This window comes from Aethalodelphis obliquidens, unplaced genomic scaffold, assembly GCF_003676395.1.
Source record: "Aethalodelphis obliquidens isolate GAN/ISIS:26980383/991018 unplaced genomic scaffold, ASM367639v1 scaffold68, whole genome shotgun sequence".
NCBI classification, from domain to species: domain Eukaryota; kingdom Metazoa; phylum Chordata; class Mammalia; order Artiodactyla; family Delphinidae; genus Aethalodelphis; species Aethalodelphis obliquidens.
The window spans coordinates 4,150,963-4,178,630 of record NW_020838012.1 but is presented as its reverse complement, the minus strand read 5'-3'; the positions used below and the strand labels follow the sequence as shown (position 1 = coordinate 4,178,630).

Genomic DNA, 27,668 nt, shown 5'->3' with positions numbered 1-27,668 from the left:
TGGGAATCTCTCCCCTTTGCCCTCCCCACCCCTGTTGCTGTGCTCTCCTCCGCGGCTCCGAAGCTTTCCCCCTCCGCCACCCGCAGTCTCCGCCCGCGAAGGGGCTTCCTAGTGTGTGGAAACCTTTCCTCCTTCACAGCTCCCTCCCACTGGTGCAGGTCCCGTCCCTATCCTTTTGTCTCTGTTTTTTCCTGTTTTTCTTTTGCCCTACCCAGGTACGTGGAGAGTTTCTTGCCTTTTAGGAGGTCTGAGGTCTTCTGCCAGCGTTCAGTAGGTGTTCTTTAGGAGTTGTTCCTCATGTAGATGTATTTCTGATGTATTTTCTGGGAGGAAGGTGATCTCCATGTCTTACTCTTCCGCCATCTTGACGGTCCCCCTGCAGTGATCACACTCCAGCTACAGAAGCCATATTCCTGTGTGTTCCACGCAATTTCTTTTCAGAAAACACTTTCAAACATTGTAGGTCAAGAGCATCTTTTGCAAATATATTTCTTAAATTAAACTCATACTCCTCTTTTGGCCTTCATGATGACCACTGATAAATTTAGATTAAAATCCTTTCAAGGTAACTTAAGTGAAATAAGATGGTCATAAAACAGGTGTAACCATTTCATGCTTTCTCAATATCTGGTAAATATATATTAATATGCACAGTCAAATTACTTTTGCAAAGGAAGTATTTTATTTTTATAGACAGATTATGGGGGTTGAGCTAAATGAAGTGTTACTTGGGTCCATTACATTTTTATTAAAGAAGATTCACTTAAATTCTGGGCTCCAAATAAAAATATCAAAAGATGTCTCCTAGGATTTTTAGGTACAAAATAAACACAGCCTTTACACAAAAGCTACCTCAGAGCTATGAAGAATCTGCTTTGTCTACCTTTCTATGCACGATTACAGTCATTGAGAGGTTTTGACTGATTCTCTGACATTAGACAAGACTAGAACATTGGAATGGATGTGCTCTTTCATCTCTAATATGATTTCTCAGAGAAGAGAAAATAAGTAAATCACAAGACTAAACAATGGACACAAGATTTGCAGAATTCTGAATGTAGATATGGCTTCAGAAAGAATGGCTTCAGGTTAAGTACACATCTGACTAAAAGCATATGTGATATTTCTATATGATTCTAAGCCAAATGATTCCTTTATCATTGTTATAAATAATTCACTGGTAACTTTTCTTCCAAATTTGAAGTACAGATTCTCCATGCTAGCTAACTAGTTATAATAATGGAAAAAACCCCAACAAAAACAATGAACTTGCTAAAGTTGGGGGGGGGGGGGAGGGGAAGCAATAACCAGAAGCATCATTTCCTGTATGAAATATATCATTTTTATCACAGAGTATACAAATGGTAGCAACATGGGCCCAGCATAATAATATTAAATCCATTGTCATCCTAGCTGTCTTTGTCTTCAAGAGTAAGCAAATGAATTCTCAACATTTCATCTCAAGCTACTCTTAGGTTATTACATTTGAGGCAAAATAATGTTGCAAATAAAGCATTTAAAATTCTTGAATGTAAATGAGGTAGAAACCTAATGCCTTTTAAAAATAGAGTACATAATAGACAAGAAGACAGGGATACAATTATTTTATTAGTTCAATTAAAATGAATAAAATGGAAAGAGATACAAATAACTAAGAAATTAAGTACAAATCACTAAGAAATTAATTGTGTTATAAAGAATTCAACAAAATAGACTTGAATTTAAGCACAAGTTTTGTAAACTTACAGATTACTATTTGAGTTAAGCATTAAGAATAAAAATTAAAGCTTTTTAGTTCTGCAGATTAAATTTGAAAGTAGGCTGTCTTGCTAGTATTAAAATAAACTTGTTTCTTAAAATTTGCTTTATTGGATTACATCAGAAGCAGAGCCTCCCTTCTTGAGGGAGGATAAATTTCTTCTTGGGCCCATCAGAATGAAGCTTTCACTGTTCTGCCCTTCAGAGGCTGGGGTGGTCGGTTGTTGTGCTTAATGGGGACTTCTTTATCACCTTCGACATTTGATAGAAGACTGCGGAACTGTGCCAGCTTGGAGGGAGGATAAAATATTTAAATAGTCAAAAGCTATTAAATTTACACAGAACACTTTTCTTCTAGTGTAATTGATGCACTGATATTTAGAAAATCAGGTTGAAGACTGCAGTGGTTTCACAGATACGAAGGGAGGAAGCCAAAAATTCCTTCACATTTCTTTGCACTAGGCATTTGGCTTAAATTATTGATGATTGACTGGATTAGAATACCAGCTTTCTCATTCTTGGGTAAGAGACTTACCTGCTTGGTGCCTCAGTTTCCATATAGTACTATTTCATTGCATTGTTGTGAAGACTAAATGGGTCAATACATGTAAAGTTCTTAGAATGGTGTTTGGCATATGGCATATGCTCAAGAAGTGTTAGTTACCAATAGGTCACACTGCCTGCCCTAAAGGCTTGTTATGAGAATTGACTGACAAAACGTACATAAGTAACCTAATAAAAGTAGTTGCTCAATCATTGGTAGTTACTATTTTCATAATTATAAACAATAATTAATGAGATATTTTGTTGAATATTTACGAGCTTAAGTTTCAAAAAAGAACAAAAACCCATGTCAGCTATCAAAATATGCCACTTGAGAGTCACAGTTCCCCAAAGTCTTAATAGTACTTCTAGTGCCAGTTTTTTCTTGTTTTTGAAACTCTTAGGAAGATATTTAACAAAGTTGGAATTTTCCTTATTAAGGCAAAAAGAATAGCAAGAGTTCTGAATCTCATATATTTTTTCTACATAAAGTAAAAAAAGTGTTTATAAATACACTTTTATTTTTGATTATTCAATAGACCTTATGTCACAAATAAACCTTTTTCAGTTGGAAGGGAAAATGAACTCTTCAAAATCTAATTGAAATAATAATTTCCCCCAATAATTCTATGAATTGAAATGGTATTCCTGCTTTGCACTTCTAATGCTCACTCATTCACCTTTGATACTCTACCTGTTCTGAACTAATACTGATGTTTCCCTTAAAGATGATCCAGATTATGCTCTCATGAAGAGGAGGATGAGTCAGAGAGCCATGGTAGGTCCAGTAATCCCGGGATGAAGGAAGGAGAACAGAGGGGTCAAAATTTGTGAATGGGGCTTTTTTGCCCTGAAAGAAAAAGAAAAGTAATATATTATTATATCATGATATAAACTAGTTGCATCATTACATATATGACATATATGTTATATTATTTGGTAGATAGATCTTAGCTAAGAAGTTAATCAATTTTTCTACTATATAGTATTTCATGACTGGTGTGTTTGTGGATATAAACAATAAAAGTAATAGAAGATTGAAAATATGCTACACTGGAATTTTGACTGAGCAATCTGCCTCCTTCTTCATTTGGTTGAAGACAAGCAAAGATTCAAAAAGTTTTTATTATCTGTATTCGTTAAAAAGATAGTTAATTTCCAGTATAAAACATTTATTGCTTCTCTAGGAATGATACCAGATACTGTTCCAGTGGTAAAGATATTTATTGACATGTATATTGGTATGTTTTATCTTCATTCTATTTATTCCTATTTTCTTTTCTGATTGGTTATATTGGTGTATAGAAAATGAATTGATATTTGTATGCTAATATTTTATGTAGTCAACTTTATTAAACTTGTGTATTAATTCTGTTTTTTACCTGTTTGATTTGTATTTTCCAGGTCGATGCCAATGATTATATCCTCTGCGCTTGAGGATAGATTTGTCTTTGTTTCCCTAATATTTATCCAAAAATGTACTCTTATTTCTTCTCTTTCTTTATTACATTGATTAGGACATTTATTGTAATGGTCAGTTGTGGTGGTCACAGTTGACACCCTGGTCTTTTTCTTGATTGAATTTGAAAGGCTTCAAATATTTCACTACTAAGTTTGATGTTTGATCCAAGTTGGTATGTGATATTCTTTCTTAAGCTCAATAAGTTTTCAGAGAGTTTTCTTTCCTTTTTTTATCTTCAGGAATTGGCATTGAATTTTTATCAAATGCTTTTCAAGCATCTAACAAGTTTGTAATATGGTTTTTCATCTTTAATTTGTTACTGTAATGACTTATATTGGAAGATAGTCTAATATTAAACTATCCTTGCATCCTGGGGATAAAGTCTACTAGTTTGGAAACATTACTCTTTTAATATACTGTTGAATATGATTTGCTGTAATTGATTTTAATATTTATTTTAGCTATATTCCTAAGAACGATTAACCTATGATTTCCTTTTTGTGGTGTTCTTACCCAGTTTGGGTATTAGGTTTCATTTAATTAAATCAAAATAAAGTTTTCTGTCCTCTCATCTGAGCAGTTTAGTTAACAGTGGCATGATTGTTTCTTAAAAGTTGTGTAACACTTCCCCATAAAGTGGTCTGGGCCTAGAGTTTTCTTTCACTAGATACGATTTTTACTATTTTTTCAATTTCTTTTTAGATTCTTGATCTGTTTAGGCTTTCACATTTTGAGTCAGTTTCTCTGCATTTTCCTAGAAATTCATCCTTTTAATCTAAATTTTCAAATTTACTGGTATAGTATTATACAGCTTACCCTTGAACAATGTGGGGGTTAGAAGTGCTGAACCAGGAGTGCTGAACCCCTGCACAGTCAAAAATCCACGTATAACTTTATGGTCATCCCTCATAACCACAGTTGTGCATCAGCAGATTCAATTAAGTGCCAATTTTGTAGTGCTATAGCATGTATTTATCAAAAAAAAAATCCATGAATAAGTGGACCTGTGCAGTTCAAACCCATGTTGTTCAAGGGTCAAGTGTACAAATTTTTCTCTTTTAAAACTTTTTACCACATCTTTAATTATGACCCAATCCCTTAATTCTAATAAATTTTTTGTATGTGTACCTTTTTTTCCATCATCAAACTTGCCAAAAGTGTGTTTTTTGGTTGTTTTTATCCAAAGAATCAGCTTTTAATTTTAGTAATAAAATTTTACCTTGTATATATTCATTTTCTTTCTTATTTTATTAATGTTTTGCTTCATCTTCATTAATTATTTCCTTCTATTTTCTTTTCATATATTATTTTTTATATTCCTGAGTTGAGTGCTTATTTATCTTCAGACTTTCCACTTTATAATATATCCATTTGAAGATTAATTTTTTTAGACTCAACATGAACTAGATTTATTTTATATAAAAATACAATGAAAGAAAATGACATATCTCTGACATATGATTTAACTATTTGCTATTAAAACAGTAAAGCTAAGGTTAAATATATCATAAAATCCATCTTTTTTTCTTTTTTTTTTTTAAGCTGACAGGGGGAATCATGGTTCTCAGACACTGCATATTAAAGGGATTTTAAAACAATACCCTTAACTTCTGTATTTTTGTATTGATAAAAATAAAGATATCTTTCCCCATGATGTAAAAAATTCACATTTTAGTTGGTTATAGTTTTTAAACAAATTTGAATAACTATGAAACCCATTCTTCTACAGGCTTCATCCTGCCAAAATAGATGACCAATAACTATGAAAAACAAAACTAAAATAAAACAAATATCTGAGTCAGAGACCTTTTCAGAAGCAAGGAACATCTAAGTAGTACCTTGATTTTCAGATTGGTAGTTTGTGCTTCGGCCTTCCTACTCCTCACATTAAATATGCAATTAAATGACTTCTGTAGTTCTGCAGATTCTTGTTCTCTGATTTAAACTAACTTAATTAGTCTATTTACCTTAGTTTTAACTGCTTTTAGGGCATCAAGTACTTTCTGCAGGTTTGGGTTGGCCTGACCCACCTGGAGATTAAAAAAAATAAAGTGTGAGATAAAAATTGTTATCAAGTCAAATCCTATTTATTTAATTTTTTTCAATTAAAAACAGTAACTGAAGAAAAAATATGCAAGTCAAAATATCGGAATTTAACAAAACTGTAATACAAAAACAAACCTCCTACTTTTTGTTCTATTAATTATAATTAGTACAATGAATGTCATGTTGTTAGTGTTCAATAAAGGTTAACTAGAATCACTATAATTCCAAAAGTTAGTCACCCAAATATACCCACTTTAATAATAACTTCCCTATAGAACTTTTCAGGGACTCTCCTACAGAGGATGTGAACAAATCTTCCATTTTAAATATCAATTGAACTTTCTTTATGGGACAAAAATCCTCTCAATATATTTTTCTTATGAAACATTAAACTGATAAACTCCTGACTCTATGAGGTAGGAAGTTTAGAAGAAAGGGACTTTGGAAGAGCTGAAAAAAAAATTAGCTACACCTTCAACACCTTCTCATTTCATCTCTACCTGAAATTTATTTCTCTCTTCAAGTGGGAAAAGCCAAGAGAAAACAAACTAAAATACACTAGGGAACTGTTCGTTCACCTGTGGTCAGCCATTAGTAGAAGGGGAACTTTCCAAAAAGAAAAAGAAGGACTCAAATATTCTTTTGTCTTATTTCATCCTATTTTGAGGTCTGATTGGTAAGAAATAGTTTTAGCAGAGCTCTGTAACTCTCTACAACTCACCTTCATCAAAACACCAATAAGTGCCAAACCATCAGCCTGTGAGGCAGCTTCAGCAAAGCTGGAGTACTTCGCAGAATTCCAGTGAACTATATGAAGCTAAAAATGACAATGTGGTTGAGTAGTTATTTATACCATTGTGAAAGTAAAAAGTAAGTTAGACATTAACTTGTTAATATATAAAGATATATCTTGGCTTTGATAGATAAAACTTATGTGACCCTTCATCCAGGGCATGGAAAGGGCTATGTTCTCACTCTTAAGAAGAGTTATCTGTGTGCTGAACAGAGTGGGCAAATGCAAATACTGGAACCAGTAAATAAAATGTCTTTTCTCACAATATCATAACTATTCAATATTACTCCTTTTTTTTAAAAAAAACTTTGGTATAAGAAGATCAGGAATTCTGGCTAACTAGTTTGGGGACAAAATCTTAATTTTCTCTCACTTGAGGTACTTAGTAACTTTATGAGAAGGGGTTCCTGAAGTATCTGGAGTCTTGGCCAAGGACAGATTCTCTTGAGCATATCCAGACACATCTCAAGCCAACATCTCCAGCCTAACCTCTCTGTGGAACTCTAGACTTGTATACCCAAGTATGTGTGTATGTCTTCTTGATACCTTCTTGATATCTCCACATGGATGTTTAATATGAATCTCAAACTTAATATGGCCAAACTAGAACTCTTGACTTCCTCCTTGCCAGACCTGTTTTATTTTCCCTTCTTAGGAAAAGGCACCACCTTCCATCTAATTGCTCAACCAAAAAATACAACAGTTGTCATTAATTTCTTACTTTTCTCCATTTATCAACATCCATCTTTCAGCACATCTCATAGATTATACCCCTTCACTTGGTTTACAACTTTGAGTCTTTTCATTAGCTGCTGATTTTCTCTGGGGTGTCCTTCCCCATAATCTTTCAACAGCAGTATTTGACTTGAATTGAGGCTGAACTCAAATGCCAGTTCTGAAAAAATCCTTTCCTGACCACCCAATGTAAAGTGATCATCTGGTCACTTGTATCACTCTAAATCAAACCAATTCTCTCCATGTCATGTATCCCTTCCCTTCCCTTCCCTTCCTTTCCCTTCCCTTCCTTTCTCCTCCCTTCCCTTCCCTTCCCTTCTCTTGCCTCCCCTCCCTTGCCCTCTCTTCCCCTGCCCTCCCCGCCCCTCCCCTCTTTCCCTCTTCTTTGTCTCTTCTCTCTCTCTTTCTCCCCACGTCTCCCTCTCTCCTGCTCTCCCTTCCATCCTCCATCCCACCACCTGTCATATGTTGAACTTTGTGGCTAAGTGCCTGTCATCTCTACCCTGGATTAATTTTATTTTTCTCAAATTAAATGAGAGAATCACCAGTTTATATTTCTTAAATACAACCAAATGTCCTCCCCCAAAGATGCTACTAATACTAATTTAGGCTTTCAGCCCATTTGATTTTAGTCCACCTTCAATTTTATGAAGGAGAAATAGGAAAAATACATTTAATGGATTTCTGCAACATTGAAAGTTATTAGCCTGGCTTTACAATGTAACATAAAGTAAGTTATATTTGTATACTATTCCCAAATCCTCTATTAAAATGAAAAATGCATAACTCTGTACCTAACAATCTCTCTTATGAAAATTTGCCCTACATAATTGCTTTCACTAGGGTGTAAGATACATGTACAGATGTATTTATTGCAGCATTTTTTTTTGGTAAAAGCAAAAAGAACAGAACAAAAAGGAAAAGGCATTGTAATTGTCCATATGTAGGGCTCAGCTAATAAATTCTAACATGCATACACTGAAATATTGTACAGACAGTAAAAGAAGAGGTGCAATTAAACCTACAGACTTGAAAAAATGATCATGATAAATTGGTAAGTGAAAAAAAAGCATGTTGGAAAACTATATGTATTACGAACTCATTTTATAAAAGTAAAATAAAAAAGCCAACCAGTCTATATTGGTACAAATGTATTGTATATTCATACATATGAAGAGCAAAAGTTCTTTGTTTTTAGTCTCCCATACCCTCTGTTGACAGTTTGATGCAAATGTTCTTTATTTTTCCATGGATATACAGACAGAATGTCTTGAATTGGATCACAAACTTCCATGTGGGGGTGAATCAAGAGGCCAGAGGGTAGTGGCCTGAGCCAGGGAACCTCAAACCCTCATCTAGAGTATGCTACTCTGTGATGACTCCTGTGATTAAACTTGCACTCTTAGTAGAGACTTACTGAAGTGTTCCAGCCTAGCTACACCTATGCTACTGGTGTGTCCAAACTTGAACATTTAAATAAGAAGAGAATGATGGTGTTCTCCATTTGGGGGTTGGAGTTTTAAAAGGAGAGCAGCATTTCCCCTTGAGGCTAGCCTGACATCAAGATAACTTTTCAAGGCATTCTGAAATGAAAGAGTATTCTGGGGTTCATGAGTCTGACTCCAAGTTCACCTGCCTCTTTCACATGAAAATTTCCCTCTATTGCCAAACACAGTGTGTCTGTATTTTATTTTAATGGAGCCTGGGAGTGCTTTTCAGGGACCAGAATGCTCATTCCTTTGGAGCTATTATAATGGAGTCTTATAAGGGAGCTGCTTCTGGGAGGACTCTCAGTGTAGTTCTCTCTCACTCCTTAAGCTACCTTACCTCTGCAGAATATTTGACTCCATCCACCAAGTGCTCAGAACCATAGTCATCTTTGACACCCCAGTGAAAATGGAACTGATGGAGCCTATAGCTTTCAGAGAGAGGACCGCCTTTCAGCACTAGAAGAAAAAGGAAATTACTGTTACAATCATAAGCTCCAGCTTATCTTTGCATTTAATATAAACTAACATTAAATTGGATTGAGTAGAAATGAAAACAAACAGTAGCGCCAAAGTTTCCATCTTGTTGGTTTTTTTCCCCACATCCACAATGATGGTCTTCATATGTATGGTGCACCCTACGATAGTGCATTAATTATATATAATTCTCAGCACATGAGCTGTAATTTTACCTTTTTCTGCCTTTAAGAAAGCATATTGGAAAATGACTGAATTATATGATTACAGGGCTTTCCTTGAATCTGCTTTAATTTGCAAGTTCATTCATTCATTCTTTTAACAAAGACAGTAGTGGGCAGTATGCATCAAGATCTTTAGTAATTTATTTTTAGTAACAAATTACTCAACACATACCTTGTAACTGATCAAGACACAAGAGGGTATCTTGACAGCTTTGTTGAGAATCCCTAGCCAGGGACCAAAAGAATATTCCAGCAGAACAGTAAGGTCACTTTTAAAATTCTAACATTGAATGACCATGTTTCTTTAGAGAGTCTATCCAATCATATGATTAATAAAACACACATAATACCAGACCTAATCCTAACAATGGACATAGCTGCAAGGTGTCTAAAATTTAGGCTCATAACCTTGTAGGAAAGTGCTAAAACAAATTTTGCCTTTTGTCAGTAGAGTTGTTTTATGGAATTGTCATTTAATAAATTATTCAGTAAACAGTTTTGAAAATTTTACTATGTGCTAGATTCTGGGATATGAAGATAAAAATTCAGTCACTATGGCCTAGTAAGGAGAGGGGAATATAGACAAGTATACTTATGCACAGAATTGTTCCATGCAAGATGCACACAAGACCATTTTCTTACTGGCACTTCACAGTTACGGACCCATTTTTCTGGTCACACAAATAAATATATTCTTCACCTCTGTTTTTCTTCCCTACTAGGCTCCTCCACCCTCATCTCGATTAGAAAATATTTGCCTTTTCAGTTTTTATATTCATGATGGTCCATAGACCTTTTTGAAAAGCTACTGTTTATTCAGAGGGTGTGAAGTGAGCAAAAAGACATTGGAAACAAGAAGAAATGGAATAGTGTCCCTGAAAAGGAGAGGGACTGAAAAAAGACAGATCTGGGAGTCCCCAAAATCATCTTTACCACTTGTAAATTTTCTAGATATTCAAGATGCCTCACCAGATTCCAGCAACATTACACATGTGCACAAAAGACTGCAGATGGTCTTTTGTGTTTCTTAAAGCCCTATTGTTTTAATTTCCCCAGTAAAGTCGAAGAAAAATTAGAAGGGTCTTTTGGCTCACCTGATCGATTATCATTGTCCACAAAGTTTATGTGGAAGGAATGTCCCACATTGACGATTTCTTTGGCTGTGTCTGGACTGTAGGAGACACTGATAGGTTTGAGAGAGGCATCATGTTTGGTTTCACTGGTTTTGATATCGATGGGAGATTGGTTATTTCCATTTGCGATGGGGTACAGCTTGCCCCACTGTTCAGGACCTACCAGGACAAACATACACTTACAATCAAAACTTGATCAAATCCAATGTTTTAGGAATATAACTTTGTTTATTAGATTAGGATTTACTGAGGATCTTAAATGATATTCTGTTTAACTTAATGGAAATTCAGTGTTTGAGAATGCCCCTTTTCTATGCTATACTATAAAATGGTGTATTTGTCAATACAAATAATATGCTCATAGTCTGTGGGATCAGACTATACATATTTTACCTTTATAGCAATAGATTTCTAATATACACATATGGAGAGAGAGACAGAGGGAGAGAAAGGAAGAGAGACAGAATGCATTTTGTAGACAACAATGACCCAAAGGACAACTGCTAAGAATACATGCAGAGCTATTATAATTCAAAGTCAGGCAAACCAAACCATTAATCTATGACTACATAGGTACTTTAAGTGCTCAATATCTCTTTTATTGGAAAAGGGAAAAGGCTGTTATTTGATCTACATGAACAGAAGAATGTTTACCATTTTCACCATCATATCCCCAGTCAGGACTTGCCATTATCTTCTACTTAGTTTTCTTTTTCTGAAAACAAAGATAATACCTGAAATAACTAACTGCAACTGAATGTGCAGTAGACAACTGAAACCACAGTTTGTGGGTTTTTATAGAACCGTCTCTGTCCTTAATAGGTTACTATTTCATCATCTCTACCTATCAGGAAGTATATGCATGTAAAAAAAAAAAAAAGATATTGTAAAAGAAGCCCACAAGGGTAAGGTCAGTTCCAATTGTTTTATTTTCTTATATTGTAAGAGAGAAATATGGAAATCTTAGCTTTTATAAAAGCAAGCACTCTTTCTCTCATGTTAGTAGAAGATATGGCTGACTATTATCATATATGATTCTTTGAATTTCTAACTGAAAATGACTGTGCACTTGAGATTTCCAATTTTTACCCTTGCTGGACACTTAAGCAATACTAGCAACAGTAATTTAGTAAGAAGAATAATTTGCGTGTTTACAGGCTGATCAGAACAAGTATCATGATGTTAATTTAAAATCAGGTAACAGAATCATTAATTATTTGTAATATATATTATTCATAATGGTACACTTCAAAGACACACATGATGAGAATAAAGTCCATTTTTAAAGGAGTTGGGATTCATAAATGGAGAAGATTTTATTAATATTGAAATTAAATATGTTCCAAAATTTATGTTACACATCAAATACAGGTCTACTGGAATAGAAGGCTTTCTTCTGTATAGTTCTATACAATTTATAGAGCACTTTCATATTATTTTATTTTACCATCACCACTACACTCATAAATCCTATACAGTGAGAATTATCATCTTGCGGCTGAGAGATGTTGAGGGTCTTCACCACAACTAGCAAGAAGCCAAGAAGCCAAGAAGCCAAGACTTGAGCATCCAAGTCCAGTTGTTTTCTTTACTACACCTCTGCTGAATGCCACACTGGGTGAGCTATGAGGTGGATGATCCCTAATTCTCTTTCTATGCCCACAATTCTCTTAAGTCCAATTTAAGCTTGGACCAAGGTGAGACTTGCCACCTGTTGAGTGATGAGAAGATCTACAGAACTTTTCAAGGAGGCAAAGAAAACCAATTAGTATGTGTCAGACTGCCTAGGTCCATATTTCCAAGGCTCTAAATGTGCTCAGAGGAAACAAAATCAGAAAATATAAGCTTCCATAGTAATGACTGATTTCCATGCCTTGGTAGTCATACTTCCTTTCACACTCTGGAATTTTCTGAGTTACCTAGGCTTTCTGAAATAAGTGAATCTGGCACAATTTTTAGCAAGGCTGACCAGAGGCACATTGTTTGTCCCTTTTGGCTAATGATAGCCAACTAGCTCAGATGCAGATGGACTATGTATGGCTCTTGAACAAAGTCGGAAGAGGCCCAAGCTTCCATTCCACACTTTAGTAGGCAGAAGAAACTATTACTTAAAAGGGAACTTTTTTTAAAGGTACCATTTATTAAAGCTCCAGTATTACTCAAATGCTAGGCTAAACAGTTTATATGCAGTAATTCATTTAATTCTCACAATAACCAAATTAGGCATTAAAATGTGTATTCCACATAAGAGGAAATTGAAGGCAATTCCTCAGGGTTATGCAAAGCTTGTAAGTGGCTGCTTATATCTTACAAGCCTAGGGTTTAAACTTAGATCTGTCTAACTCCAAAGTTTGTACTCTTTCTTAACCTTCCACTATCAACAAATGCCCATTGACCTCAACTTGATTCTGTTTTCTGGAGGATTGGATTGGTTAATCTGGTCTGGTCTGGCTTAAGATGACCAGTAGTCAGACTTGACCCTTGGGCTACTTCATTCTAGACCCAGAGTCTCAGGTTGGCCAGAAGCTCATGGAGTGATAGAAACAGGCTACTGTTTGCCAGATGCCTCCTAATTGCTACTTTGTTAAAAGTAACTTTAAATCAAACTACTATATTAATCAACCTATTTGGAAAAAAGGACAACTTCCTTTTCATTACATGATTATGTGATAATTCATCACATGAATATTTTAACATACATATGGGATTGCATTTTATTTAAAGTTTTAGGCACTAAATTACCTTGAACCCTAACCATTATGACCCTTTATTCCATTATGTACCCAGGGTGTGTTTGTGTACATCTACAAGCAGAAAACTATATAGAGAAAGGATGTAAAATTTAATGAGCACCTATGGTTTAAGTCCTAACATAACACTCCTCCCATTTACTTTTATTCCTCTTTTTCTGCTTACAAACTTTGCCTCTTTCAGCTTAATATCTGTACTAAATCCAATATGTCTCACTTTGTGTTCTCTTTACTTTCACCTGTAGTCTCCTCACAGTATAATTTTCTAGGCCTGTGATCTTTGGACTGCTTTTGCATACCAAGGAGTTCAGTCTACACAGCCTCTGCTCTTCTAATCTAAACAGTTTATTCCCTAAAACCATCAAGTATATAAACACATATTGAAGAAGGCTTTTTTTTCCCCTGTTAGAATATTCCAAATAAATCCGTATGTACATGGAATTGAATCAGGAGCAAGTAGGCTGATGGAAAAACCTATAGTTTTTAAAAAAGTAATGTAAAACTACGTAAATAATTTTGATAGAGAATTGGCTAATTGGTAACTCTTAGAAGTATCAAGTTATATGCCAATTATATGTCAATAATATGGAAAAAACAATTGTAGTACTTTAAATAGAGATTTTTAAATGTTGAAAGAATGATGTGCAGAATGTTTAATTTTAATAATTACATTGGTTTAATTTGCAAATTTGATGAAAATGTATTAATGGGCTGAGGGTAGAAGGGAAAGAAAGATTTCTTCCTTTACCTTATGAAATGGAATTTTAAGAGGCCAAATATTTACTGAAAAAATATTTAAAGATAAAATGTTAATATTATCTTGCCCTTTAACCATATGCCATAATTTTATCTCTTGACCTTCTTTCACAATACATAAAATTCTTGCAACAAACACACAAGCAAAAAGAATTATGAAAAGTGATAAAAGATTTACTATTATTATTGAGAGCTATTTCACCGTGCACTCATCTAGGGGTACTGGAGAAGGCTAGAAAAGACTTTTGTTCATTGAATAATTACCATCTGTCAGATCCTTTAAAATAATGACTTAATTCAGTTCTCACAGTAGACCTAAGGGTTAGGTTAGTCTCACCCCACTTTTAAAGAGGAATAACTGAGGCTCAGAAAATTCAAGAAGAGTCAGGATTTGAATCCATTTCTGGTTACCTCTAAAACTCATAAGTGCATCCTCTTCTCTATTTTATTACACCACCATTTTAACAGGCTGTCTATAAAACATTTGCTTTAAAGTTACTTAATAGGACTTCCCTGGCAGTCCAGTGGTTGGGACTCTGCTCTCCCAATGCAGGGGCTGAGGGTTCAATCCCTGGTTGGGGAACTAAGATCCCACATGGGCCTGTGGCCAATAAAATACATACATACATACATACATAAATACATAAAGTTACTTAATAGCTTATTACATTTATTTATTGAGTAGCATCAACTAACTTTGTTGAAGATTTTTTAGTGCCCTGAAATGTTTTCAAAAAAGCAAAGACATTTTCTCAGTGTTTTACAAAATTTGAAAACCATGTTTAGCTAATTTTAAATTATATTAAGCATTTCTTATATGAATTTTTTTCCTCCTAATCTCTTAAATGAACATTTTCCTCTGATTCCTACTTCAGTCTTTTAAAACTGAAAGCATGAACTCTTATGAAGGCAAGGAAATTATGATGAGTTTCAAATTTAAATTTATAATTAAAAAATAATTCTTTGGTATGGAAGGAACTAGGAATGTGAAACAGTGCTGTGTCTAACTATGGTAGAGATCTGCTAAATGCCACTGAAAAGAAATTCCAAAAGGCAATACAGTTCTATAATCCTTAGCATTCCATAAGGTTAGGTGGCTTCCCTGGGACCCATATTTTCCCTAAAATAAGGAAATATACATAGTGAAAATCAAGTGTCATGTTTATTAAATTTGGCATAACTCTCACTTTGCTCCCTAATTTCCCTGCTTCTCCAGAATTGATATTGTTTAGAGTGACAAGAGAAAGCTTATTTCTAGTGGAGAAGTGGGTCATGGAAAATGGTTATATTATCTTGTACATTTCTACAGTAAGACAATTGGAAATTCTGCTGAATCAGTTTAAATGGCAGGATGGTTTATCAGGATTTCACAGTTATTATTTCTTCCAAACTGGTCTTTCTCTCCACTTGTAACAAGATGTCTTACCAACTTTATTCTTTCCAGTGGATGTCTTTGTCTCCATCCATACCAAGCTTGTTCCCATTTTAGTACTTCTGCACTTGCTGTCCCCTCTGTCTGGATGCCTCTGTATCTAGATCTTTACACAGGCTCACATTTCACCTCCTCAGAGACAAGTTTCCTGATGTCTAAATTTAATATATCCCTGCTTCTCAGTCCCTCTATTAATTCAGTCTGTCTTCTTTCTTTCATAGCATTTGTTGCATCCTGAAATTATTAATTTTTTTTTTGCATACTGAAATTCATTTATTTACTTGCTTAATATCTATAACCATCTCTATAATGATACCTGGATAATGATGGACCATTTTATTTTTTTAAATCACTGCATGGAAAACAGTGGTGTTCAATAAATACTTTAGAGAGAACAATTAAGTGGTCATTTTAAACTTCAATTATTGTATTTCTATAAAGACTTAGAAGAAAAAACACTCATCAGGGACTGCACCCACCCAAACGTACTGGTCTGAACTCAGGGGTGTGTGAATGAGTTTTGCTGGAGGTGAACTCATGTTCGTATTTGGAACTAAGGAAAAAGAGCCTTTCCTATCTCAGTTCTATTAATGGAGGAATGAAGAGACCCGTCTGTGTCTGTCAGTCATTGCTGGGAGAGTAAGAACGTTGGTCTTTATAAGTGTCAACTTTTTTGACACTTTGTAAGTATCGAAACTTAACTCTTGAAATGTGGTTTGAACTTTTGACATAGAAATTTCACAGATCCATAACTCATGGATTTTATTACTGTAATAAAAGAAAAAATTTCAACCTTATATTTCCTGCCTTGGAACATTTTATTTTTATTTTTGAAGACAGTTGTAAATTCACTAATGAATATTTTTTATTAACCTAGTCAACTCTACATAGGTAACTATTTTAACCCACAGCATAGAGGCATTCAATTTCTTACAATTTCTTGCTTTTGAAAACATGACATTTTAAATATACCTAGTTGATTGTCATACGTATTGAAATTACTGGTTGAAGTGATATATACTGAATACACTGAAAATATAGGCTGTGTACTTTAAAAAAATTTATTTATTTAAAATTTTTTTTGAATTTTATTTTTTTTATATAGCAGGTTCTTATGGCTTGTGCACTTTTAAGCTAATTGTTAGGAGTCTCTTCTCCTGGATGAATGGGTAACTTGTGCAGATTAATTGTACCATCTTTATATTTATTTTTAAAACAGACAAAATAATATTTGTCTTATCTCCTATAACTGTTTAGGGAATTGATGAGCTCCTCTATAACAGATGACATAATTAAGCAATATTTTTCATCTTAAAAGAAAATAACATGCATAATCCTTAATAAACCTTAAAATACTGCACAAATGTAAATGATTAACTTCAGACTCAAAAAAAAGTTTGATTTTAACTCTCAGATAAATACATAATATAAATACATGAAATAAAATAAAATAGTTTGAGTGATTGCATGTGGCCTGAAATTCAAACAATTGAGTAAAAGACATCTGCTTACCACAGATTAAACTAAATCCCACATGTAAACATGAAAGGAGATAAATTCTCAAATGTAAATATTAAGGGAGGTGAAGGTCAGTCACATCAGTCACCTTATCTTAAGATGTTTCATGCAACCTTTGTTGGAGTCCATCTACCTAAAAGTTATCCGAAGATTTAAAAACATTTTCTATTGACTCCCCCAAATAATTCTGTTAGCTCTCAAACCCTTCTGTCAAAGACTAGATTTCTAAAACACATTTGCAACTGAATATGTCCTCTCTTAATCCCGTGTTTCTTAATGTACAATCTGTAGATCACCTGCCTCAGATTCACATATATGTGAATTAAAATGCACATGCATGTCTCATCCACTCCCTTACTTTTGTGAGATGACCTGATGCAATTTAGATTGCTAACGTGTATCAAGCTCTGCTGGTAGGTATTGGTAGCCATTTTAGACGTATCCGGAGGCTATAGGAATCTGCCTTCACAATCTAATTACTAAAGATATGTTTCAATGAAAGCAAGTCTCTGATCAGACTCCCTCCATTGTACATTCATTAGTAGCAAATTGGCACAAAATAGTCATGTGACTTGTCTGCAGTTTCAGGAGGGCTTGCTGCAAGTGAGGCTCACCACCCAGCACCTTGAATGAAGGACTCACTTCAAACACGCTTTGATGATATCAGGACTGGTGATCTTTGTTGTTGGTTCAGACAGCTGGGTCCACTGGGGCCCAATGGGACCTAGACTTACATACTACATCAATGGCATTCAAGTGTTGTACTTGTCCACTCATATATCTTGTTCATGTTCTAGCAAATTTTCTCTAGTCACTTATTACTCTTGATACCACTAATTTCATGAGCACAAAATTATTTCTAACATCCTTTATAGTATATAACTAACCTTTCAGTGTTGAGTTAGCTGTAGATATGATAAGTAGTCATTCTGAAGATCCTAGGTCCTGATTAGGATGCTATTATGCATTCCTATTAAGCATTAGATTATATTAACAAAGACATTATTAATACTGAAGTAACACTTACTGAATCAAAATCTCTTCACAGGAGGCCTGAGAATCTGTTTTAATGAACATTCCAAGGTGACATTTTAAAACACATTTGGACAGTTTTACAAACACTCTTTTAAGTGGAATGTCATTTTCCTCACATGCCTTCCTCTTTTAGGAAGAATACCAAATATTAGCAGCCACTTGAAAAATTATTTACTGTTTTACTAGTTTTTATCCTCATAAGATTTTTAAAATCCTTTAATGCTTTTACTAGTACCTGACTCCAGAGGAGAAAATCTTTTTTTCATTCTTTTTTTTTTTTTTGATGCTTTTTTATCTGTTGGGTCAATGTGCTAAGAACAGGGTGGTGACGTTCTCTGCAGGGGTTTTTGAATCAAATGCTCAAGTCGGATACATGGTTAAGTGAAGACAAGCATAATAACCAAATGCCTTTTAGTAGTGGAAATATCCATGCCTACATGCAAGAGGTTGCCATTTTAGTTCTCTCTTAACTGATTCCTGTCCTAGTTGGGCTACCAAAGAAAAGCGGCAAGACCAGTAATTGAAGTACCGGTTTGCAGAATGACTCAGAGTGTACAGAAGAAGTACATTACAGTGAACCCCTTTACTGATCTTAAAAGAGTGATTCACTTTGTTATAAAGCAGAAACTAACACACCATTGTAAAGCAATTATACTCCAATAAAGATGTTAAAAAAAAAAAAGAGTGAATACAGACACCTAATGTGGATGAAGCCATAGCTACAATCCTCCTTTGGTCTCTAAAGACTTTCTTTAGAGTCACAGCTATTTTCAGGTGTTAGCATTAACTAAAATTTGTCTGTCTAACCTAATTTCTCTGAGTCATTCTATTTCTTTATTGTGAAGTGGGTTAATGATTGTACTCACCTTGAAGGTTTTGCTTTTTTATGAGGATTAGAGATAAAGGCACATAGCAGATGCACAGTAAAACATAGCTATTATATTTTCACTGAGTGTACTACTAATAATGGAAAACTGCATGGGTTGTGGTTAAATTGGATGGGAGAGTTAAATGACCCTGAGAGTTGAGGACACAGGTCTGTGTCAGAACTTCCAAGACTTTGACTGATGAAGTATATTAGCTAATCAGCTAATCCTCCCTAGGGTTTGTTTTTTTTTCTCTAAGAAATGGGTAAGAAATAAATGGAATGATTATAGATGCTTTTCAAGAAAAAACCCTTTCTTCTAGAACAGGCCCATAGAAAGGGGTTTTTACTCACTGTAATTATACTCACATGATCTTACTTATAACTTTTAAGAAGATTGTGAGCTGAGTAGAACAAATGTTAGTATCCCTCTTTCAAAATGAAGAAAGAGGCTTTCACAGATGAGAAAGTTAAGCTACTTACCCAAAGTTAGATGTAAGTGTTAGAACAGTGTCTTCAAGCTCTGTATCAAGCATCCTTTCCAGTGACGAATTATAAAATCAAACTAAAAATAGTGTTTCATCACTTTGTACTTCATTATTAAAAAAGAGTTCAGTGATATGGTTAGTTATTACCTCCCAAACAGTCTTTGTATTTTCCTTAAAATAGACTTCTTAATGTCAACACAGACAGGGCTTGGTTTTTGTCCATGGGAGGGGTCAGGGTGCTATATGGGCCATCATCTTTCTTGAATGATGGCTGCTGTGGGTTTTTGCATCTCCACAGCCAGGCTGTCCAGGCCCACAGAGCTATCACACATCCTTCTTGATGTTCTTTCAGTGTCTACCCTTCTAACATTTCTGTAGAGAAACCAAGCTACACATGATTTCAACTCCCTGGTTGCAGTGTAACTCATGAACATATATCTCCACATTTCCACAAAAATCTACTTTATTTCTTCTAGTCCTAGGGTGAAGGATCAGAGCACAGGATGCAACATAATAGATCCTCCTCCCTTATATTTCTAGGGCTGGAGGAAGAAAAAGTAAATTTATATTAGATTCTCCCTACAACAAGATTTCAAAAACAATCATTGCTTTTAGCTAAAGGCTAAATAGAAAGATTTTAATGAAAGTCCTTCCAGATCCTGTCTCCTGTAAAGAGATTACTTGTGTAATTTAGTTGCTAAAGGCCATATGTCTTATTCTGACTTTTCTCTGCTTTTCTTTAAATTTTTAAAAAAGTTGCTCTAGGGGGGCTTCCCTGGTGGTGCAGTGGTTGAGAGTCTGCCTGCTGATGCAGGGGACACGGGTTCGTGCCCCGGTCTGGGAGGATCCCACATGCCACGGAGCAGCTGGGCCCGTGAGCCATGGCTGCTGAGCCTGCGCATCCAGAGTCTGTGCTCCGCAACGGGAGAGGCCACAACAGTGAGAGGCCCACGTACCGCAAAAAAAAAAAAAAAAAATGTTGCTCTAGGCAAATGAGAGCTACCTAAATATATAACTTATACTAAGCTGATCTCAAAGATAGACTTGGCTACAAGTAAGTGAAGAATATTAAGAATTCTTGAAGATCTCTGATAAAATATAACTCTTCCTTTAGCACTGACTCACATAGTGAGAGTGCACAGGGTCTTTTCCTGTAGTTTCTTAGGGCTCCTTTCTGGAATCAGAAAAATTTGGGGAGGCTACTTGGGCAACAGTTCTCAACTGTGACTTGAAAGGCCTTGGGTTTCCAAACTTCAGGGTTGAGAGTGAAAAGGTGTTGACTGCATTCCCTTACACCTCACTTATCTGGCCTGTGGTGGAGTTCCTTAATATGCAATAGTTAGGTAGTTCAGTAACAATCCTAAGTCCTTTAAGACTGCCCCAGACTGTGCCTTTAACTACTTCGTAAAGTTCCACACAACATTTGTGCAACTGCCTGAAGATTACAAAATGAGGCAATGACGTGTAGGTTAGTGCCTTAGTTTTCCGTCATCACCCAGGAGGCAGCCGGAACCAGTCCGGTGAGAAAGAACTCCAGGAAAAACACTTCCCCAGGTTCATGTCAGTATTGCTTTTAAAATGGAGACTCACAGAGTCCAAAGGACTCCTTAAGGGCCTTAGTGGCTATGAACAAAGCTCCAGTTAGAATGAAGCTTATGAGCATAAACTTCCTAGAACAAATAAGGCTGATTTTATGCAGTGATTTGATCTGGGGAAGATGAATTCCTGGCAATGTTATCAGTTCCCCCTGTTGGTAATTTCTGGGGGTGCTAGCTAGCTGGGTTTACATTTGACGTTCTTACAATGTGGTCTTTTGTTGCTCCTGTTGCAGGCTTCAAGAGTTCTCAGAGATCTCCCTCAGAGTTGGACAGGATTCAACTGTGCGGTTGCTTGCAGCTGGCACCAGCTGTTGCTACACTTTTCAATCCTAAGTTTGTTTTTTGGTTAAGATTGTGTTTCTAGTCCTCCCCCAACTTCTGATACTACAAATATAGTGCCAAGTTGTTTGCTGGTGAGCATGATATTATTAGTAAAGGCCAGTGGCTCCTTTCAAAGGAGCATCAACTATTAACATAAAATCACTCCTGGAAATAAGGCTGACTGTGACATTTATTTTGGTTACTACATTTTTAAAAGAATCATTCTAAGTTTAAAATAAGAGGTGGCAAACAAAACTTTGCTTAAGGATTCAAGGCATTAAAACATAAAGTTGGAGTGGTGAGGAAGAAAGGAAATCATCATTTAGCAGCCATTAAATATCATAAAGCTTGAAGAAAAGATAGGGTGACTTTTATTAGATCAAATATTAGCAGCAATGTTCTGGCATGATGAACATGCCTTCTGTATGAGATGAGTATGACATCCACTCAAAAAACAGCCCAGTGGGGAGAGAAATGCCAACCATAATAGATGTGACCTTTCAGTGCCTTGGCCACTGGCATTGCGCGAGGGTAATCCTAGATCACTCATTTTTCCATTTGGATGTAGCTGAGACTGACGGAGCAGGTGTCCTGCCTAAACCAACTGATTTACGATCTGCTTTCAGTCTCCTTCCTACTTGCCTCTTCCAAAGTGAGCTTGAAAATCCAATTCTTTCCACTACCTCTTCAGAGAACCTAGAGGTAAGGTAGTGATATATTATTTTTGTTACTGGTAAGGCTGCTTGAGCCAATGCAAAGATTGATGATAAATGCATGCACCTGAAAAAATATTTAAATCTATTAAATTTAGTAGGATTGAAATGCAGCTACTCACCGAAGACTTGAATTGCAGTGTCTAGAGAAAGCTACATTGAGCACAACTTAATCCCCTCATCATAATATGAACAAAGCATAAGACAAATGGTACCACGGCAGTCGGGCACCACAACTTATGGTTGTTGAAATGAGCTATGGATTGACTTCGTGACTCACAATTACTCACACACATCCATTAAGGTCACCAGCCTGCCTCCTTAATCATCAGGGCTGCCCCCAGATCATTCAACCCAACTCCAGGCAATGGACAGTGAAAGTTTGTTGGGACTTCGGTGATCCATCACTTCTTAGGGTATAAAATTGGGCTGGACAGCACTGCATGTGGGAGGGGAGAGAATCACATTCACTACATGTTACAAGTAACACTTACAGATTCCTGCCTCTCTCTGATTTGTCCTCAGGAGGAAAAGTGCTTAAAACCAGTCCAGAGGGGATGTCATAGTTCCATTCTGGAGTAAACATGTGTGAACCTGTCTTTTCTGGAAGTTTAACTCTGTTTTTAGTGCCTGGTTTGAATGTCAAACCTACACTTGTATGCCCAGGTTCAGTTCTATCCAATGCCATCCAGAGAAGCTTTGCTCTCTGGACCTCCTACCTGGACTCTGACCTTGCCTTTGTCTGGGGATGGCCATCACAGATGGACTGCTGCCTGCCTCAGGATCCATGTGCCTTCTCTGCCCACCCCCTGCCTGCCAGCTTAGCCCAGCTTCTCATCCAGAATCCTCTTATTCTATCCTGTTCTGTGACCATTAGTTGAATTCAGGCTCAGATAACCACTTAGACCAGAGGCTGAGAGTACTTGCCAGAGAAGAATACTGTCCGAGGACCTAAGCAACCGAGGGATAGTGCAGCCAGGCATGAGCCAAAAACAAAGGCCAGTGTGTGCTCTTCAGTGGTCAAAAATGTGTGGAAAACATCTGGCCTAAATGGGAAAAAGGTGAAAGCAAGAAGAACATGAACCATTTATTATGTGCCACACTAATGACTAACGCCAGGCTGTGCACTTGTAACTCAGCTGACTTGGGTAGCATTTGTGTCTTAAGTCTCTCACACTTTGTGAAAAATCATCCATGGATATATTTATTTATGACTTTAAGTTTTTGAATGGATAATAAGTTCATTTTGTTCTAAACTTATGAAAGGGTACAAAATAAAAATATCTCCCTCCCATCATCCCAGAGAGAAACAAAGCTATCAATTTTGCTCATACTCTTCTAGTTGATGGATATACATGAAAATAACTGCATATATTTTCTCTTTCAAAAAATACAGATAGTATTCTTGGTATACTTTTTTGGCCCTTACCTTTCCCCCTTAACATGTTATTTAATTTTAAAATTAAATGTCTTTTTGCTTGAACAAATAACCCCAAACTTCTCTTGGGATCAAGTACAGGTAATACCTTGGAATCACAGAATAAGTTACTTTAAAGAAACCAAGAAGATAAAGCACATTAGAAAATTTCCTAAATTCCTCTTTGTGCATGAGAGGAAAATAATATAAAATTACTTCAACTTTGAAAAAGTTTTGTGGACTATAGAGTCATTCACAAATATAACAGATTACCAGTTGCTCATCTGAAACACTTGGGACCACATGTGCTTCAGACTGTAGAATGTTTCAGATCTTATAAGAGCATTACAATGCAAATATTATATAAGTAATGCCCTTAGTGGTGCCTGGTGGAGCACCCTGTAATTTAACACATTACTATTTTTATAGCAAAATGTATAAGCAATCATAATAAGTGGAATAAATAAGGACTATAATTAGCTTCATATCAGTTCAGGTCAAGTTTTGTTCACAAATGAGTTCAGGTCAAGTTGGGTCAGATTTTTGCAGAAAAACTTGGTTTTCAGAAAGTTTGGGATTTCAGGGTTGGAAGCAAGTCATAGTGGACCTGTATTTCCCTCTCCTATGTTGAGCAGGTCAACACAACGGCAATGTGGGTGGTAGGAAAACAGTCAGATCTAGACTCAAAGGTCTAAATACCTGCTCTACCATTTAATCCTTAGATGACACTGTGGAAGTTTCTTGACCTCTGTAAGTCTCTTTTACCTCATCTGAAAAATGAGGAAAAGAATTCCTACCTTGCAGGACTGTAGTGAGGGCTAAATTATGTTTCAAGTATCTGGTACCTGGTAAGCAAACTAGGATGATTGACAGCTGTTATCGTTATTTATGGAGGTGAAGTCTAATGAAATAGAATTTAAATCTTTTATTTTTCATGAAGAATTTGAAAGTAGCAGGAGAGAGAGGTAGGAATTTAGTATAAGAATCTCAGAAGAGTTCTTCAAGGAATAAGGATCAATACCCCAAAGCTTCCTTTCTGGAATTTAAATTTATGGAAACCTGTTAGGGTAGACTGGGCAGTGCTGACCTAAGCTCAGAGTCCTGGAAGTTCCAAAGAGCTTCTGAAAATGAAATCCCCAGAAAGTGGAGAGTCCCAAACCAACCTGTAACAAGAAGGACAACAGTAGTCTGGACCCACCAGGAATCGGACATATGAAGATGTCCTACTCCAGGCATTTGTGGTCACACTTTCAGACTGGGACTTACTATGTTAATTCATTTATTTATTCATTTAGCAATTATATTTGAATGCTGAATAATCATTGTTGTATGAAAATATTCAAGAAATGTTGGGACATGACCCTATTTTATATGGGTATTATAGCTTATTGGGGACTTATAATAAATAAGTAAACAACAAGCAAATTACTGAAAATCATAAATTCTTTGAGTAAACTGGGTAAGGAGTAGTGAGGGCAAGAATAGGATACTTTATATTAGGCAGACAGAGAAAGCCTATTGAAAATAGTGATCTTCAAGCTGAGATGAGAAGTCACCAGCTGTGTAAAGAGGAAGTCAGGAGGTGACCAAGGAGAGTAGTGGTGGAGATACAGGAGCTGTTTCTTCTGCTTAGAATACTCCTTGCCTGTAACGCTCCTTCTCATCATTCGGATTTCAGATTCAGTGCCGTCCGCTCAGATCTTCCTGACCTTTCTAAACTTAACTTCTCCACTTTTGCCAGTCACTTTCTACCCATTACCCTGATTTATTTCTTCAGAGCTCTTATCACCATCTAAAATTATCTTGTTTGTCGTTGCACTTGCTTACTGTGTGTTTCCCCTCTTTAGAAGGAAAACCTCATAAGAACCCTGAGCACTTTGTCTAGTACCTGTGGGTATCTAAATATTTGTTGAATGCCTAAAAGAAGAAACTATGGAAAGACCCTAAAGTAGAAAAGAACTTGGTGTTTTCTAGGAAATGAAATCAGGCCTTTGGGTCTTGTCACATTTATGACCCCCAATGAATCTTGCCTCCTGGCATCCATGCTCTTATGAAGCTCTCTTCCACATTGACTTTGGACTTGGCCACATGACTTCTTTGGCCAATGGGACATCCATGAACAACATAAGTTTGATAAGTGCTTATTCGGAACACAGATGAGCCATGAGAGAGAGCCCTGTCTGGTCTTGCCTCCTTCAAATGGAAATACCACTTGGAGAGCAAAGCCCCATCATCCCAGAGTCCCAATTGAACTTTGCTTCCTCCTGATCTTCTGGTTAAATACAGCTGCATGAGTGGCAAAACCAGAAGAACAACCCTCCTAATCCCCTGAACCCCCACACCACAGAAATATGAGATAAAAAATAGTTGCTTTAAATCACGGAGTTTCTGGGTGATCTGTTACCTGCAAAAGAACTGGACCAAAGCTGAAGCATAGTGAGCAGGGGAAAGTGATATGAAATGAGTTTAGAGAAGTAGACAGGGAAACAATCATTCAGAGCCTTAAGCATGTAAAATTATTTTATATTAAATGTGATGGGAAATTATTAATAGGTTTGAAAGAAAGAAAGAATTTATGATTGAATAGATCATTTAGGGGGCTATTCCAGTCATCTATTGATGCTTTGACTAATGGAATATGGTGAAAGAAACTTTACCGATTTCCAGGCTCAGGCCTCGAGACTGACACCTTCTACTTTCTTTCTCCAGAAATAATCTCTTGGAGGCCTGAGCCTCCATTTAAAAAGTTGATCCTCTGCTGTAGAAATCATGTTAAGAGGTCCTAAGTCACAGAGCCCCCCAGGTTCAACAGGAGGGGATCTACTCTAGCTATCTTTGGGAAGAGTCCAGTCTGCCATAAGGCCCCAGATATTATCTTTTATTCCTCACAATAACACTCTTAAGTCATTAATATCATTTTAATTTTTATGGATCAGAAAAATAAAGTTTAGTTGGGTTATACCACTTTGTTTAAACTTTCATAGAGGTAGAAATTCCAAAAGCAGACTATTTCTACTATAAGAGATTTGATGGGATCTGGATTGGTAATATACGAGAACCTTAATGGCAGAAAGAGGAGAGGCAAACATTGTTAGAGTCAGGGAGAAGATAAGAGAAAAGGAAGGAATATTCTAGGAGAGCAACTCTTTCTTCTTACCGCTCTTTTCCCAAACTATACCCCACCCCAAGTACCTTCAGTGACAGCTATAACCACAATCTCTGAAGAATACGTCCTTATTCTAAGTTTTCCACACTACAATTGCTTCAAATCCCTTTAGAAGGAAAACAAAATTATTAAAGCATTTTTTTTGCAGTAGTTAATAGGTAAAAGCTGGAAACAAATATCATCCAACAGAGAAATGGACAAATACATTGTGACATTGCCCTACAATGGAGTATAAACAGAACTACATGCATCAACACAGATAAATCTCAAAAATGTAAGCAAACTAAGCAAAAAAAAAGTTAAATTGGATAACAATGGATATAGTATAATACCAATTACATAAAGTGTAAAATATACATAACAATGCAAAGTATTATTTATGGATTTATACTATGTAGTAATAACAAACAATATAATTGAGGAAAGTAACCATGAATTTCAGGTGATCATGGTCACCTCTAGGAAGGAAAAAATAGAAAGAGAACAGGAGGTATAGACTAAGGGCTTTAATTTTACCAATAAGTTCTTATTTCCTTAAAAAAAAGAAAAGCAAAATTGCAGGTAGAAGCCAAAGAAACTGTCTTTAAAATGGATTTTGTAAGATCAGAGTCCAAAGCAAAATTGTCTAAGGGCCCAGCTGACAAATTGCAACAACTTGGGGGACATTCAACCCATTAGTTCACAAAATACCACATAGTACCTTGAACACAGTGGGAACTGAAAGAAGTAAACTGTAACTTGATATCTTGAAGTAGTGCAGTTGGGGAAAAAATGCATGGATTTTACCCTAGTCAGGGATGTAGCATTCCCACAAGGGTTTTCAGCAGCCAAGGTAGTGGGATGGCACCTCTTTCAAACGCTTTTGAGGTAAGTAAGGATATAACAGGAAGGCAGATGAAGGAACATGAGCAGACTTGCCTCTAAACATACAAAACATCCAGAAAGATTCCA

The 27,668-nt window shown here is 35.9% G+C and overlaps 1 protein-coding gene across 7 annotated transcripts in view; it reads right to left on the bottom strand.

The window, feature by feature from the left end:
- Positions 1 to 1,587: 1,587 nt before the first annotated feature.
- The window catches only part of CA1 (carbonic anhydrase 1), a 47,288-nt gene continuing 21,207 nt past the window's right edge, over positions 1,588 to 27,668 (bottom strand). Inside the window, exons 2-10 of one of the 7 annotated variants that reach the window (XM_027089751.1) lie at positions 22,415 to 22,573; positions 22,064 to 22,117; positions 11,313 to 11,373; positions 10,620 to 10,817; positions 9,165 to 9,283; positions 6,531 to 6,626; positions 5,731 to 5,793; positions 2,996 to 3,151; positions 1,588 to 2,047 (exon numbers count right to left, since the gene is read on the bottom strand). In XM_027089751.1, the coding sequence (XP_026945552.1) occupies positions 1,931 to 2,047; positions 2,996 to 3,151; positions 5,731 to 5,793; positions 6,531 to 6,626; positions 9,165 to 9,283; positions 10,620 to 10,817; positions 11,313 to 11,349 (786 nt within the window). In that variant the 5' untranslated portion in view covers positions 11,350 to 11,373; positions 22,064 to 22,117; positions 22,415 to 22,573 and the 3' untranslated portion in view covers positions 1,588 to 1,930. Of the gene's footprint in view, positions 2,048 to 2,995; positions 3,152 to 5,730; positions 5,794 to 6,530; positions 6,627 to 9,164; positions 9,284 to 10,619; positions 10,818 to 11,312; positions 11,374 to 14,156; positions 14,192 to 19,497; positions 19,520 to 22,063; positions 22,136 to 22,256; positions 22,276 to 22,414; positions 22,574 to 27,668 lie in introns of those variants that run through there. The other 6 variants (XM_027089754.1, XM_027089752.1, XM_027089753.1 and 3 more) reach the window with 6 other exon arrangements.